This window comes from Gobius niger (assembly GCF_951799975.1).
Source record: "Gobius niger genome assembly, chromosome: 5".
Classification (NCBI taxonomy): Eukaryota; Metazoa; Chordata; class Actinopteri; order Gobiiformes; family Gobiidae; genus Gobius; species Gobius niger.
Genome location: NC_136856.1, coordinates 16,284,526 through 16,298,707, shown reverse-complemented (window position 1 = coordinate 16,298,707; position 14,182 = coordinate 16,284,526). Strand labels below are relative to the sequence as shown.

Here is a 14,182-nt window from a genome sequence, read left to right as displayed (position 1 = left end):
AATGTAATATAAATAATGAATAGTATAACATGGGCTTGTTGGACTCTTGAGGCATTTTGAGTGACAGCTTTAACAGATGTATTTTGTGGAAATGTAATAAATAAAAAAAGAGTGATTAAACATTTGCAGAAGGTCATTCATGTCCGAGAAAATGTTCTTTTTCGTCTTACACTGTTAACAATAATATGAACTACTCCCACTCAACCCAAGCAACAAAAAAAATAATACTAAATTATAAAGCAACATAAGTAAATATATTGTGTTTTTGCTGCCAGTTAAACGAAAAACAAAACAACATTCTAAAGTTATAGTGCACAGATTTACCAGACTTTTAATGGTCTTGTTTGCTGACCTCGCCTCTGTCTAGTCATCAAATAGATTCTTTGCCACTTGCAGGAGAAGGAACCAAAACCGCAAGACAACACTTTTGGTCATTCCTCCTCCAGGCTGCACAAGTTGTTTGTGTAGCAGTATCGGGGTCAGCATCATGTGATTTGGAAACATTTCAAAGCCCAAACCGCACTGTGGTTCTCTTTAGTGTCTCCCATCAGGTCAAACAGGTGCCCCACAAGCATCAAAATGACTTCAGTGAATTTCTGTTTTCTCTTCAGCCTTTTTCTTGGTAAGATCACAACAATAGTTCAACTTGACTTTTCAGGGTTTTCACCTCAAATCTGCTTGTTTTAAAGGTGCTGTGTTTGGAGAAAGCCTTGAGGCCTTTGTGGGACAAGACGTGACCATGGCATGTAACTATGATGCCAAGTATTATGGGAAACTTGCAGTGTGCTGGGGCAAGGGCACCATCCCAAACAGAGGCTGTGCCAATGAGGTGATCAAGACGGATGGGACAGCGGTCGTCAACAGGCAGTCTGAAAGATATGTCATGTTCGGGAATCTGGAGGACGGGGATGTGTCTCTCACTATAAGACAACTACAAGAAAGCGACTCTGGGACGTACGGGTGCCGAGTGGACATCCCGGGATGGTTCAACGACCACAAGCATGAGACGGTTCTCAATGTAGTGCCAGGTTAGACACAACTATTGTATTTCTCTGACTAAAACACCAGTTTGTATGCTATGCTTTACAACAATTATGGCTACTGTGTAAAGAACTTTTAACATAATGTTCCCTACAGTCATATTTTGCTGCCCACTTTTTCACCCAACCTCCTTTTAATTTCTCTTAATACACACAGAATTCGACCCTAACTTACTTACCGCATGCTTGACTCATTTTCAGCTCGTCCAAATCCCCCAAATGTGGAGCCGCGGGAGGTGAAGGAAGAAGCCATCACTGTTCGCTGGGCTCATGCGTTTGATGGGGGGCGTCCAGTGACATCGTACAGGATTGACCTGAAAAACAAGCAGGGTATGAAGAGGACAAAAAAAAGCAGGGTATGTCATTAAAAACGTCCTAATTTTGTTTTTTTTTGTACATTGCACAGCTCATTGGGACACAGCAATACGGACAGAGCTGTATGACCCCAGTCTGACCCAGGTAACTCTGGTGGATCTGCGTCCGGCCAAAACCTACAACCTCCGGATGTTTGCTGTCAACAGTGTGGGCATCAGCGAATCCAGCAATGTGCTCAGTGTGACGACTAAAGAAGCAGGTACTGATAGTTTTAATGGGCAAAGGAACATACGTACATTCAATATGCAATGATTGTTAAAAATACAAGATGCACATTGATGAAGTCACATTGATAAAAGGCAAAATGTCCTCAGTTCTATTACGAGTGGCAGTATTTTAAATGGATTTAAAGGATTCGAGAAATAATTGAAAAATAAACCATGATTACTTGTTCTACTTTGTTTCTTCGGCTCAAAAATGCAAAATGATTCAGAGCCAACACAGCATTTATCTGTGCAAAGAGAATAATATCTGTCCACTGTTACCAAGCGTAAATCCCATTTCCCCACAGCCCCTGAGGGAACCCCACTGGAGATGCAGCTTGAAGCCCTTTCCTCGCGCAGCATCAAAGTCACATGGAAAGTATGGGCCTAAACGTGAAACACTCACATGCATTAATGACGTTTGCTGAGGGGTAAATGCCTTTGTTCTGGTCCAGGCCCCGAGGCCAGATCTGCGAAATGGCTTTCTGCGGGGTTACAGGATCAGTTACAGAGAGTATGACCCCACGGACCGACATTTCAGACAGTGGCAATATGCGACGGTGAACGCAGCATGGGAGACGCAGTCCTACACCCTAACCAACCTCAAGCCATCCACCAGGTACGGGGTTCTGGTTCAGGCCCGGACCAGCGCCGGGATAGGGCCTGCCGCGACTGCGCCCTTATGCGCCACCCTGGATGAAGGTAAATGACGGTATATTCGAAAAATCATCATCATTAACTTACAGCACGTTGATTTTTTTCTATTAAAGCCCAGACCACTATCGCGCCATCTACTGGGACGATTTCCCCATCAGCAACAAAAAAGACCAGCGACACCTCAGGTATGTTTCCAGTTCAATCTTAACCCTTTCATAGTTTGCTCAACCGTTTGGTAGAGCCCACTTTATCGAATCATGTGTTGTTGAAGTTTGTAATACTCAAAATATCCAGTGTGGACTAGTATAGGTTGGGGTTGGACTAGTTAGGACTGGTTTATGCTGGTTTAGAGCAGGTTTGAGCCTGTTCTGACCTAGTTTGGACCGGTTTAGAGCAGTTTTAGATTGGTTTGGACCGGCTTAGAGCAGTTTTAGACTGGTTTAGACCTGGTTTGGACCAGTGTACACCAGGTTTGAACTGGTTTATGCTGGTTTTGACAGGTTTAGAGCTGTTTTTCCCTGGTTTAGAGCAGGTTTGGGCCTGTTCCGACCTAGTTTGGACTGGTTTAGACCAGGTTTGGACCAGTTTAGACCAGGTTTGGACTGGTGTAGACCAGGTTAGGACAGGTTTGTGCCGGTTTTGACAGGTTTAGAGCTGTTTTTCCCTGGTTTAGGGCAGGTTTGGGCCTTTTTCCGACCTAGTTTGGACCGGTTTAGAGCAGTTTGAGATTGGTTTACACCTGGTTTGGACCAGTTTAGACCAGGTTTGGACCGGTTTAGACCAGTTTTGGACTGGTTTAGACCAGGTTTGGACTGGTTTATGCTGGTTTTGACAGATTTAGAGCTGTTTTTCACTGGTTTAGAGGAGGTTTCGATTGGTTTTGACAAGATTTAGATCAGGTCTTGCTTGACTGGTGTGCGCTGGTTTAGATCAGGTTTGGACTGGTTTAAGGCAGGTAACTCAGAGGTCTATCAAAAAAATAAATAAACATTAACTAATTGATTATTTGTCCTCCAGATGCTTAGAAAATAGGGTTAATGCAAAATAAAAGAAAAGAAGTAAATAAAAGAAGTAAAACCATGTCTTTCCATGCAGCTGATACAACAACAACATTACACACTGTTACCGCAAAGACGACCACTGCATTTGTCACAGTGTGGGATTCAGCTTCTCCAAGTTTCAACCTAGGTATGACTGAAAATGGAAAAAAAACTAACAAATACAAAACAAGTTATTATTAATACTTGGCTGTATGTATGTTGTCATAGGCTCCCCTGAACCTCCTGCGATAGACTTAAAAGGCGTAAAAGAAGGCGTCATTTCTCTTTTGTGGACCCCTGGACTGCAAGGCTCCAGCCCCATTACTGGCTTTTACTTGGAGTATAAAGCAGTCAACGGTACAGAGTTCACAAGCATTTGACACATAACTTACAAAACATGAATTCATTACGCTATTTTTACAATACTTTCACAGCATCGTGGGATTACAGGAAGACCGTGGATTTCAGTCCCAATCAAACGGAGGCCACAATCATCGAGATAAAACCTTCCACATACAACATCCGAATGTTCGCCAGGAATATTTTTGGCAAAAGCAAAGCCAGCAACGTCCTCACACTCACGGTGGAAGAAAAAGGTGACATGTTTTTTGGATTTAAAATGTGTTTCTGCCTCTTACTTTTCTCATGTTTTGTGTTATCAGAAGTTTTAGGTGGACACTCTTGACAAAAATAACCTTGTTTCTTTCTCACTTTTCTCAATATGGCAGGCAGTGAGTCCAAGTCACACTCAAAAACCTAAATAGAGTCACGCCATACTTTTAATTTGTCACGTATCTGAATGTACGGCTCAAAACTACTCGAGTTCATTTTACTAGTTTCAGTTGCCTTTTTCTATTTTGAAAAACACAACTCCACTAACTTCCCCTTCAAATACAACAGGTCAACAAAAGGATGTGTCAGCCACTACTCTGCCCCCAGACACTCATGCAGTGGTAAGCATTAACCAAGAATGTTTGTGTAAGGCTTTCCATCATAGTAGAGGTTTTCATATTTGTCAACTGGACCGGGTTATTCCACACTTTGATCAATTAGATAGTCACAGCAGAAGTGTAGGGCTGGGTACTGTTTTTTTTGTTTTTCGGTACCTGTACTTTAATCATATTTTTTTTCGATACTTATACAAAACAATTTCTCTTATAGAATCATAAAACAGATTAATAATGTTCATTTATTCCTTTTCCTTCCATTTAATTCCTTTTGCATTTGTATCATTTGTGTGTTTTTTTATGGGTTTTGGATTTTTCACTCATTTTTTCCTTTTTTCTCCATATTTATTCCCAATTTTGTACCAAATGTTTTTAATATTTTTTTTTTCAAAATTACCCAAATTTTTCCACTTGTTTTTCCAATTTTTTTTCCACTTTTTTCAATATTTGTCCTCTTTTTGTCAATTTTTTTTTCAACTTGTGTTTCACTTTTTTTCTTTTAAATGTTGATAACCAACAGCATAAAAAAATATTTTATATTTCTTATCATATTTCTTTTCAGTACCTGCTACTCCCTACCAGTTAGTACCTAGACCTTTTTTTTTTCCATTTCATCACACAGCTACTACTACTCGTTTAAAAATATGCAGTCAAAGAAGTCCCGTGGCACTCTGTCGTCGAAAAGTCAAAATCCGTTATTCAAACATGAACAATGGGTCTAAAATAATACTTTTGAGGGGGAAATGTTGGATCTGCCATCCCATTTTTGTTCACCCTATGTCGGTTTCACTCATCACTAAGTACTGCTCTGAACCGGAACCAGTGTTATTTCACTCCAGGAGAGCTCAAAACTCGCTTGATAACCAAGACCGATCAGATGATTATGAAGAAGCTTCTCATCCTCACCTCAAATACAAACCCAGACCTGTTGACGACTCTGGAAACCTCTGCAAGAACACTAAAACGTTACGAGTTACCTTTGGTGTTGCAGACTGCTGAGGAGAGTGGCAGTGGTCATCATGCCGCTATTGTGGTTCCTTTGCTGCTGGTGCTAATCGCTGTTGCTGCATTGGGAGCATGGCAAATAAGAAGTGAGTGCAATATTGAAAGGAATGAGCTAAAGGCAAAATAATAATACATTTCAACTAATTTTTTACAGAAATGAGACAGAAGAAGGGCACACTGAGCATGTAAGTATATTTTCCAAGTGGACCAGGCCAGAGGTTCTCAACATCTGCAGCTTCAAGACTGAAATAAAAGCATTAACTCAACTTATAGCAAAAACATGAGCAGTCTGACCCCGTAAATATATCAAGTGATTATCTGAAATTGGTCCCGCGATACTTCTGGGGCCTGACCTGCTGAGAACCATTGGACTAGCCTATACACATGTAATTAACTAATGAAAAAGTATAAGCTATAACTAATCAATAAACTATGAACTGTATGTCTTCTAAGGTGGCTTGGCAATGGAGCGCTGCGTCACAGAGGAGCTGGCTCTCTCCAAGAGTCTTTATAAAACAGAGAATCAGCAGCGATTGATATTATTTAGCAAAAATAACAACAGTGTGTCTTGTGAACTGGCTACTCGACCTGCTGTGTGTGGATTGTCAATGATGTCTGTAAATAGCCTCCACTGGGTGCTCCTTTTATCTATAAACATTTCTCCATATTCTTGTGTTATGTTGTGGTCAGTGAGCACCTCAAATATCATTTTCTTCTTAAATGACCCCTTTGGGAAAATGTCTGAACTTCTTTGTATCAAATTACATGAGTTAACAATTGATATTCAATATATTGAGCAGGAACCTCTTTGTTGTGCTTTTTGTTGGCTACATAGGCTTTTACAGCGGCCTCTAGTACTAGCATGCTCAATCAGGTCAGATTAGGCTTTATAGACACAAACTTCCTCAATAGTTGCAGCCAGAGGTGGGTTACATTTACATTTACACAAGTACATTTGTTTTAAATAACTGCTGTATAGAGTTTTTTCTTCAAGTATTTTTTTTATTCTCCTTGAGTAATATAAAAATGAAGTATCTGTACTATTACTTGAGTTAAATAAAAAAGCAACTCTTGAGTAAATTCTTAGTGTCAATTCTTCATTTTGACACGTAAATGTATTTTGTTCATTATGATTTATTTAAATGTTTATGAAAATATTGCAATTTTCACATAATTTCATGTTTTGTTTCTCATAATTTATGTCAATGAAACACTAAAGCCACACTGCGTAGAATTTTACCCAATAAATAAAATTGAAATACAAAATTGAAATACAAGCAACAGATGTTTTCATCATTGAAAAATACCCCATAAATGTACAAAAAAACATCTATGAGGCTCATCCCTCCTAAGATATGACTGTAAACTTAACCGGGAGCTCGTTTCCATGGAGATGTGACGAAAGGCAGTAGAATTTGAGATTTAAACAGGTTAGGTCCTCATCCAAATCTATTCTTTTATTACACACTGCAGTAATAGCATTTTCTGTGCTGAGCTGCTCATTAGGAGTATGTTTGTTTTGCCGACAACAGTATAGTCCAAAATGTTACGCAGTGTACCTTTAATCAAACTTTTACACTCAAGCTACTCAGTACTCACAGCAGTAAGTGGTTTTAACTCTAACTTGAGTAAATATATGGGTCATATTTTGGCTGCTCTACCCCCCTCTAGTAGTCAGTGATGTAGTTAAAAAAAAAGACTGACTGACCGGTCGAAGGTCTTATCTAATTGAAAGTGAAAAAACAAAGCCCTCTTCTGTAAGGAAGTCTCTCACACCTCTTCCAACCAGCATTTCAACATGTTTTCATTTTTGACAAATTCTCAAGCTAGTTGTCGTTTGCTTTACAGCAGTTTTGTTCATACCTAGCGTTTGATACCATAGAAATAAAAAGTATTTTTATGTTTGATTCAATGTGCAGGCTGCAGACTTCCAACCGCGTCTTCCATGTCTCTGTTTCTTCTTCGTGTGGCCAAATGTGACATGCCTCCGATGATTTCGGGGTTTGACTGCTGCCTCTTCCCTTTGAAACTCCGATGTTGCGAAAGGTTTGTGCTGGACCTTGTCATAGCGGCACATGTTGATCTTATTTATGTTATTGTCAACCAAAAATAAACGGAAAGCGCCTCCAAAAGTTCCCACTGTGTCCTGCGGCTCCTTTACGCACCACAAACTCCACTTTTACTGCGCCGTCACACCCACACGATACTAATATTTTGGACGTATTGAAAAAGAAGGTTGAAGATGGATAAACCAAGAGCATAAAATAGCAAAGCTGCGCCATGATCTGCGCTGCACCTCAAAGTAGGCACGTTCTCCCACCAGCAGAGGGCGATATAGACCCACTCTTTGCCCCCTTTGGTTTGCTTTGGCGCGCTCCTCGGGGACACGCGCCTCAGCCAGCTGGATTTCCATCCATCTGTCCCGTTAAAGTCTTAATTGTCCTAATGAGGAACTGAGAGGAGGGAGATGACACTTCACATGGGCTTTATCGCAGCTGCTTTAATTCTGTGTCCTGTTTGGGAGGTCATTCGGGAAACCCACCATATGTGACTCCCAGTGTAAGTGCAATTGGCTTCAATGATTGATTAGTGTTTGTTCCATAATTGTGATTAATTGGCCCATATTGACAAATGGCAAGTTTTTATTGTTATTATTAGTATGATTATTATGATTATTGTGATTATTATTATTATTAGGCCGATTATTATTTATAAGCTAAAAACAAATGTGAGGAGAGACCACAGTAAAGATTTTTCGATCAGACTGCTCACAATAGATTGTCATCCACCTGTAGATCTCAGAGGCAGTTCCGCTAAGACGGGACCCTGCCTCCCCAAATAGATGATAATATATATTCTGTTATTAATTTGAGTGTATCCCTGACTTTGATGGACCTGACTTGAGGTGCCAATGGCTTCCTGTTGATTAGTTGATGGTTGTTTGGCAGAGTGCAAGACAGAATGATGCTTTTCGTGTTTTGAATGCTTTCTGAAATTGACATTCCTCTCGCTATTGTGAGCATTTGCCGCTGTTGTCCTCTCAGAGTTGTCCCCTGTTTCTTATTGCAACCATCCATCCATGTACTGTACTCTTGTCAGCAGTTTGGCCTTTTTAATTGCCTTGTATAAATAGTACAGTGGCAGAGGGAAGCAGGGGTTCTCGACCTTTGATGAGGTTACTTTGATGGGTTACACAGTCTACAATATTATTTACCTTTGTGGTACCGCCATGGTTGTTCTGTTTGTCCCATGAGGACATGAGTGCGCCAGTCATCCACTAAACAGATCATTCACAATGACATACTGATGCACAAACAGAAACTTTCAAAGCATTTATAACATCACTGCACCCCACACTTTGCAACTTCCTCATAACTTCCTCTTTCCTTTAAACATCCTCTTCCACACCAAACATCTACAAAGGCCTCATGATTTAAGCATTCAGGTCTGTGTCAGCTGTGGAAGGCAATCAAGTGAGCTGCAAAAGAAAAGTGGACAAAGGAGGGAGTCACAATAATGGCTGTATTAGCTATGTGGACATACTTAGCTGTGCAATAAATCATACATTACTGTAGCCACATCAAGGCAGCCGGCCTCAGGAAGTGGAGATGTGAATGGTGCCACACATGCACCAAAGACGGAGCTCTGCAGGAGGGACTGGTCTCCAGGCCTCGCCGCTCCGCAGCGGATGCACAGCCCTGGGCCACCAGCCGCCAGATGTGGGCCCTTCTGGAGCTGGATGAACTTTTGAACACCACACGGAGGAGAGTATTTGCTCAACTCCAAAGAGGCACACAGGGTTTGAAGTGCAACTATAAAATACAGTTTTACACAAGGGACAGAAGTATAGTGATCTCTTAATAACCTACTGAAACTGAAATAAAAAAATACAGATGCGTTTTTTTGAAAAAGAAAATGTGACAAACTTTAGTTGCTTCTTCCAGTGCGTCTGTGATGGGAGCTGACAGTATCTGAGTGAGCTGATGTGATCTGATGAGCCAACCTGAGCCCAATGAAGACAGCACCAATCTGAAGGTCAGACATTACAGTTACCATGGCGACATGCCCATGTCGACCAAAAGCCATGAGCGGTGCTTTACTGTCACTTTACACTGGGACTTTTCTATCTTGAAAATGTGGACCGTATGAATAGTTTCAATGTAAAAAAAACTAAAGACATTATAATTTCAGATCACATTTTATGATCAGGTACTACTATTGTCTTTTACTATGATCGATGATCAACAGATCAAACTGACTTCAGACACTAAGTACTTGTACACCAGTTTTCCTGTGACATTTTATTGCAGAAAAGCGTTTAACAAAGAGGGGCACGGCGTTCGAATGTGGAGATATTTTTATCACTGTGAAACATATCTCTCGTAAACTGAGCACATTTTGAAGATTTATCATGGCATGTTTTTATTGAGCAGATCTTGAGCTAAGTGGCAAAATTTAACACTCTCCCAGGTCCAAGTTTCCATAGAAACACACAAGACCATATATTGATGTACCGAGTTTATCAAATGCCGGAGAAGAAAAAAAAAAGCATTTGGCAGCCAGTCATTGAGGACAGAAATAGCAATACTGACATGCCTGTTGCCTTCCTTTTGCGCTGCCATAATCCTTATTGCTTGCAGATATTTCCATAAATGTTTGAACATCCAAAACCCTATGCTGCGTACGATTTGTATCACGTGTCACCTCTCATTCAGGCAGCATTAAGTGTCAGATCAGTGAAGGGAAGCTGAGGGTTTAATCTGGTTAAATTTGATCCCCTCTTGCCGCTATATAGCACCACTGACTTGCTTGTTTCATCCACCTGCCCAGAGGCGAGTTCTCGTGAAGATGCCTCATGTGAAGACCTCCTCGTGTTGGCAGCGGAACACAGTGGAGTCTTGGCTGCGCTGATGCTTTTGGAAACAGCTGAGGCGCACCGCGGAGAAGGCTGGCACCAATGAATGGGAGCAGAGACTTGAGGGATGCAGGCGTGCAGAGGTAATCACATCAGGGGGATTAGTGCTGTTATTAATGGAGGATGAGGCTGTTTACTGCACATTCTCCGACACTGCACAAGCGGTCTCATCCATGATCCATCGACCGACATTACATCCACTCATCTCCCACCTCGGCCCCTATCACCAAATGACCCTAGCTTATAACTCCACCTTTATCTTCTGTGTCTCCACTCGCATGTGCTATCTATCCGTCTATTCCCAGCCTGTCAGACTCTAATTCAATTACACAGCTGCCTCTTCCCTCCTCGTCCACACTCAGCCCTGCGGCCATGTGTTATGATTTTGGTTTGTAATATTCTCACTACCTACTTCATGAGAGAGACAAATGGTGGGCTCCGGAGCGCATATATCCGTGAGTGTTTGTGCTGGCAGGCCACCTTTTGAAAGATGGCCACTCAGAGGTGAACAAACAGGACATTTGTCTAAAGTCTTGCATCACCTGGGGGAAGGCTCATGGAGAATGTGCTCTGCCAGGCTTATCTGCTGTTGTTATTTTCACTCCACTGTTGAGTCACACTTTCCAAAGTCTATGGTGAAACCTGAGCCAAAAAATATGGTTCTCAACTCTTAAAGAGGCTGTTGCATTCAGTGTCAAAGTAACTTTGCAGCCAAACACTCATCTACAGTCAGTAGTACCAAAGATAATTTACATTTTTATTTCCAATAAAATTGTCAGACCAGCAGGCATATCTAATAAAATATGCAAAGTTAGGAATGCTTGCACACTGTGTCACTGTGTCTTGACAGTGACGGGACGCCTGTATCAGGGCTGAAGCACCACATTTACACCCACTTTCATCAGTGTGAACAGCAGTGAGCCGCAGATACGGCTGTGCCACAGTTTCATCATCAGAATGGAGTTTCACTGCAGTGACAAACTCTCTGTGGCTTTGCCCAAAGAAGGGTTGAGGTGCTGCACTTTGTCAAATGCAGCACGTTATTAAGAGACAAACAGACCAGAACTCTTTTGACAATGAAGAAGACAGCTGTTTTGTAATGAGTGCACATTATGCCCATAATTTATAGGCAAAGTCACAAAATGGTCAACAGTTTGTAATTCCTGTTCAATGGAGTCTTGAGTAAGTGCTCCAAATACTTACTCATTATCCTGTTCAAGAACTGAAGAGGGATACTCATTCTGAGTGGATCCCAAGGGGCATCAGAGATGCATGAGGCAAATGCTGAAAGAACCAGTGCACACAAAACATTGTATGTCTCTCAAAGCATGCACCTGCAGATCACTGAGGCTCCCAAACGTGATGCATGTGAACATCTAAAATCAAACTGTTAAAAATCAGTGTGTCTAAAGGACATTTCCATTTTCCAAATGAGCAAATTATACAAAAAAGTCTGCGTTGTACATGACATGTTGTTTTAGTTAGTTCTTGTGTACAGAGGGATCTGACGGCCTTATGGGGAAACACACATGGCACTCTGCAGCTCCGCGCTCATAATCACATCTATCCCTGCCGCGCTTCTCCGCACAACGGCACAACAGAGCGATCCCTCCAAATGCTCTCCAAGATTAAAGCTTTGTGTTTTACATGTGTTATCGTAGCTCGCCTTCGTTATCCCCTTTGCTTTTGTCTCAGCCTCCCCCTCTAATTAAAATCTTGTCCCTTTCATTCCTCCGCGCGTGTTGTTCTTTCACCTGTGAGAACGCGCGGAAGACGAGCGCGCAAAGAGGAGAAGAAGAAAAAAAAAGTAGCTTTGGAAGTGGGGAGGGAGGGAGCGAGCGCGTAGAGGGAGATGAAACGGTGCACACAGAGCGAAGTGGCGGAGCGTTCGGGAAATGCGGTGTCTGAGGGGAGGATGAAGGCGCTTGTCACGTCTCATCGCGCGAACGTCACATACGCACACACGCGCGCGCGCTCACACAACCTGAGATACAGGGTCCCACTGAGGTGCGCTTTGAACAGAAGAAAGTGTAAAGGGAAAGGAAAAGAAGAAAGAAGAACAATCACCAAGAAGCCACCGCGATGGATGTTTCATTTTGACCCATATTTGTCCTGACGCATAAATCAAACAGACGCTGAGGGGTTGGCACATCTATCAAGACAGGGCATGGTGGGAAATATCTGAAGCGCTGCTGGTGGCGTGAACCTCAATTAGGCCCCGCAAACAAGACGAACAATAGAGAAAAGCTTTGGTGCTATAGTTGTAACAAGCAGAAAAAATCATTCGTCTTGTTTCAGTCCATGAGCTGTCCATCCCCTGTACCCGGCGAGACCTCCTGATTGTTTATATAACGGGAGGTGAGGGGTAGGGGCAGACTGGCAGAGCGTCCCATTATGCGGTCGGCTCTGTTTACATGTGTCTGAGCCGCGCGCCACTGCACTCTGGACAGCGCCCAGAACACCAGAGGAACCAACTGTCGAGTATATGCTGAGTTTTATGATCTGACCGATGAATGATTTGCAATCCTAACATGTGTTTATTACTGCGCTATGGACCATGAACAGGATTCTGATGACTCTTTAAACTGCATGAAGGCAAACAGGTTTACAAAGAATGCCCCATACCTGTCCTGGAACATGCCCATTTATCTCCCTTTATCTGGGCTTGCAATCTGTGCTCCCTCTGACTGAAGCTCTCACTCATCCAGGCGAGTTCCGTGAAGGTGTAACACGTCAGCTGGACTGGGTTGGTTTTGGTTTAGGCCTTGTCACTTCGGAAAGTTTCCAGACTAAAGTTCAAGTTCAGTCCCATTTCACTGCAATGTTTTCCCATGATCACATAAGACTTTATTATTGTACAACTTAATGACACTCAATGGGAACTCTAATACTTGGTAACTGGCATCCTTTCATAAAGAAATTCTTCAAAATATAGATATGATGCTCCAGTCTGGGCAAACGCAACCTTTTACAACAGTTCTTTTAGTTACTGTACCACAAAAAGACATTTGTCAGAGTACACCCAAATCAGTGCCCTATATGAGCGATAGGCTGTCCATCATTTAAATATGTTTTTTTTTTCTGTGGGTAGGTGCTTTTGCTATCCCAAAATAAACCAGAATTTCTTCTCCAAGCCAGACCCCTGAGTGACTTGATGGCAAGGAACTAACGACAAACCACTTGTTTTTGTAATTCCTTCATGCTTTTGTCACTTGTACCCTCAAACAATCAGACATCATCCCAGTGTAGCTTTAAGTAGCTTGTGGCTGTGTGCAAACTGCAGACTCTTTTCACTGACTGAATGAATGTATGTTCTTCCTTTGGATTTGTGCGTCTGCAATTTGTTAAACATGCAGTAATCCACCCGAAGTGGCCAAAACTAAAGCAGAATAGAATAGCTCCAGTTGCTGAACATGACAAACAATGATGTGTTTTTGAGCGCTGTTGAATATGCATATGGCCCCAGGAGTGACTGAGTTTGGGGTGGGGACTCTAAAGAGCATGTTAAACAATGGAATTACATCTCTGACATGCATCCACCGCAAGGCTGGGATTAAACACTTGCAAGAGAGAAAAAAGAGGAAAAAAGAGAAGAGGAGATGATGGAGAATGAAGCGATAAAAACGGATCTGCTGCTTATCTATTGAAAAAAATGGGGCCTTGGGGAGAAAGAGGCTGTGAGAGGAGGGGACGGGTCGTCAATCCGCTGTATTTAATTTCTTTTGCTGTTGGTGAATCATCAGGAGGATGATCCAACAGCGGATCAAAAGAAAAGAGGGGGAATGGGGAACGAGGCAGATTAATGCCACAGAACAAAGGAGCAGTCTCTTCAAGATGATCACTGCACTCCAAGTTTGCCTTGCTGTACTTCCGCCACTAATGCACTTTGAACATTTTTCAAGTTGTCTAACACGTTCTGCCTCATTGACAATTTAGTAGTGATAGACTTTCAATATCTATCTATCCCTTTGGTAGAGGTCTGCCTGCTTCAAGCGCCTGG

General features: G+C 42.1%; 2 protein-coding genes across 2 annotated transcripts in view; both read left to right on the top strand.

Annotated features, from left to right (window-relative positions):
• ccnjl (cyclin J-like) overlaps positions 1-14,182 on the top strand; it is a 194,104-nt gene that overhangs the window by 77,489 nt on the left and 102,433 nt on the right. The gene's annotated exons all lie outside the window — the stretch shown is intronic.
• On the top strand, positions 468-6,172 carry LOC306963037 (uncharacterized protein). Its single transcript, XM_079556474.1, has 14 exons — positions 468-622; positions 690-1,028; positions 1,242-1,370; positions 1,447-1,614; positions 1,927-1,997; positions 2,074-2,320; positions 2,389-2,460; positions 3,371-3,463; positions 3,544-3,672; positions 3,750-3,911; positions 4,216-4,268; positions 5,254-5,353; positions 5,422-5,452; positions 5,721-6,172. Exons 1-14 carry the CDS (start codon positions 580-582, stop codon positions 5,779-5,781), a joined length of 1,698 nt encoding a protein of 565 aa, XP_079412600.1. The 5' UTR covers positions 468-579; the 3' UTR covers positions 5,782-6,172.

Coding starts and splice junctions, on each gene's coding strand:
- LOC306963037 (XM_079556474.1), top strand. CDS start 580: ATGACTTCAGTGAATTTCTGTTTTCTCTTCAGCCTTTTTCTTG. Junction 1,371..1,446: donor TGACCTGAAAAACAAGCAGG/GTATGAAGAGGA, acceptor TACATTGCACAG/CTCATTGGGACACAGCAATA. Junction 3,464..3,543: donor TTCTCCAAGTTTCAACCTAG/GTATGACTGAAA, acceptor ATGTTGTCATAG/GCTCCCCTGAACCTCCTGCG.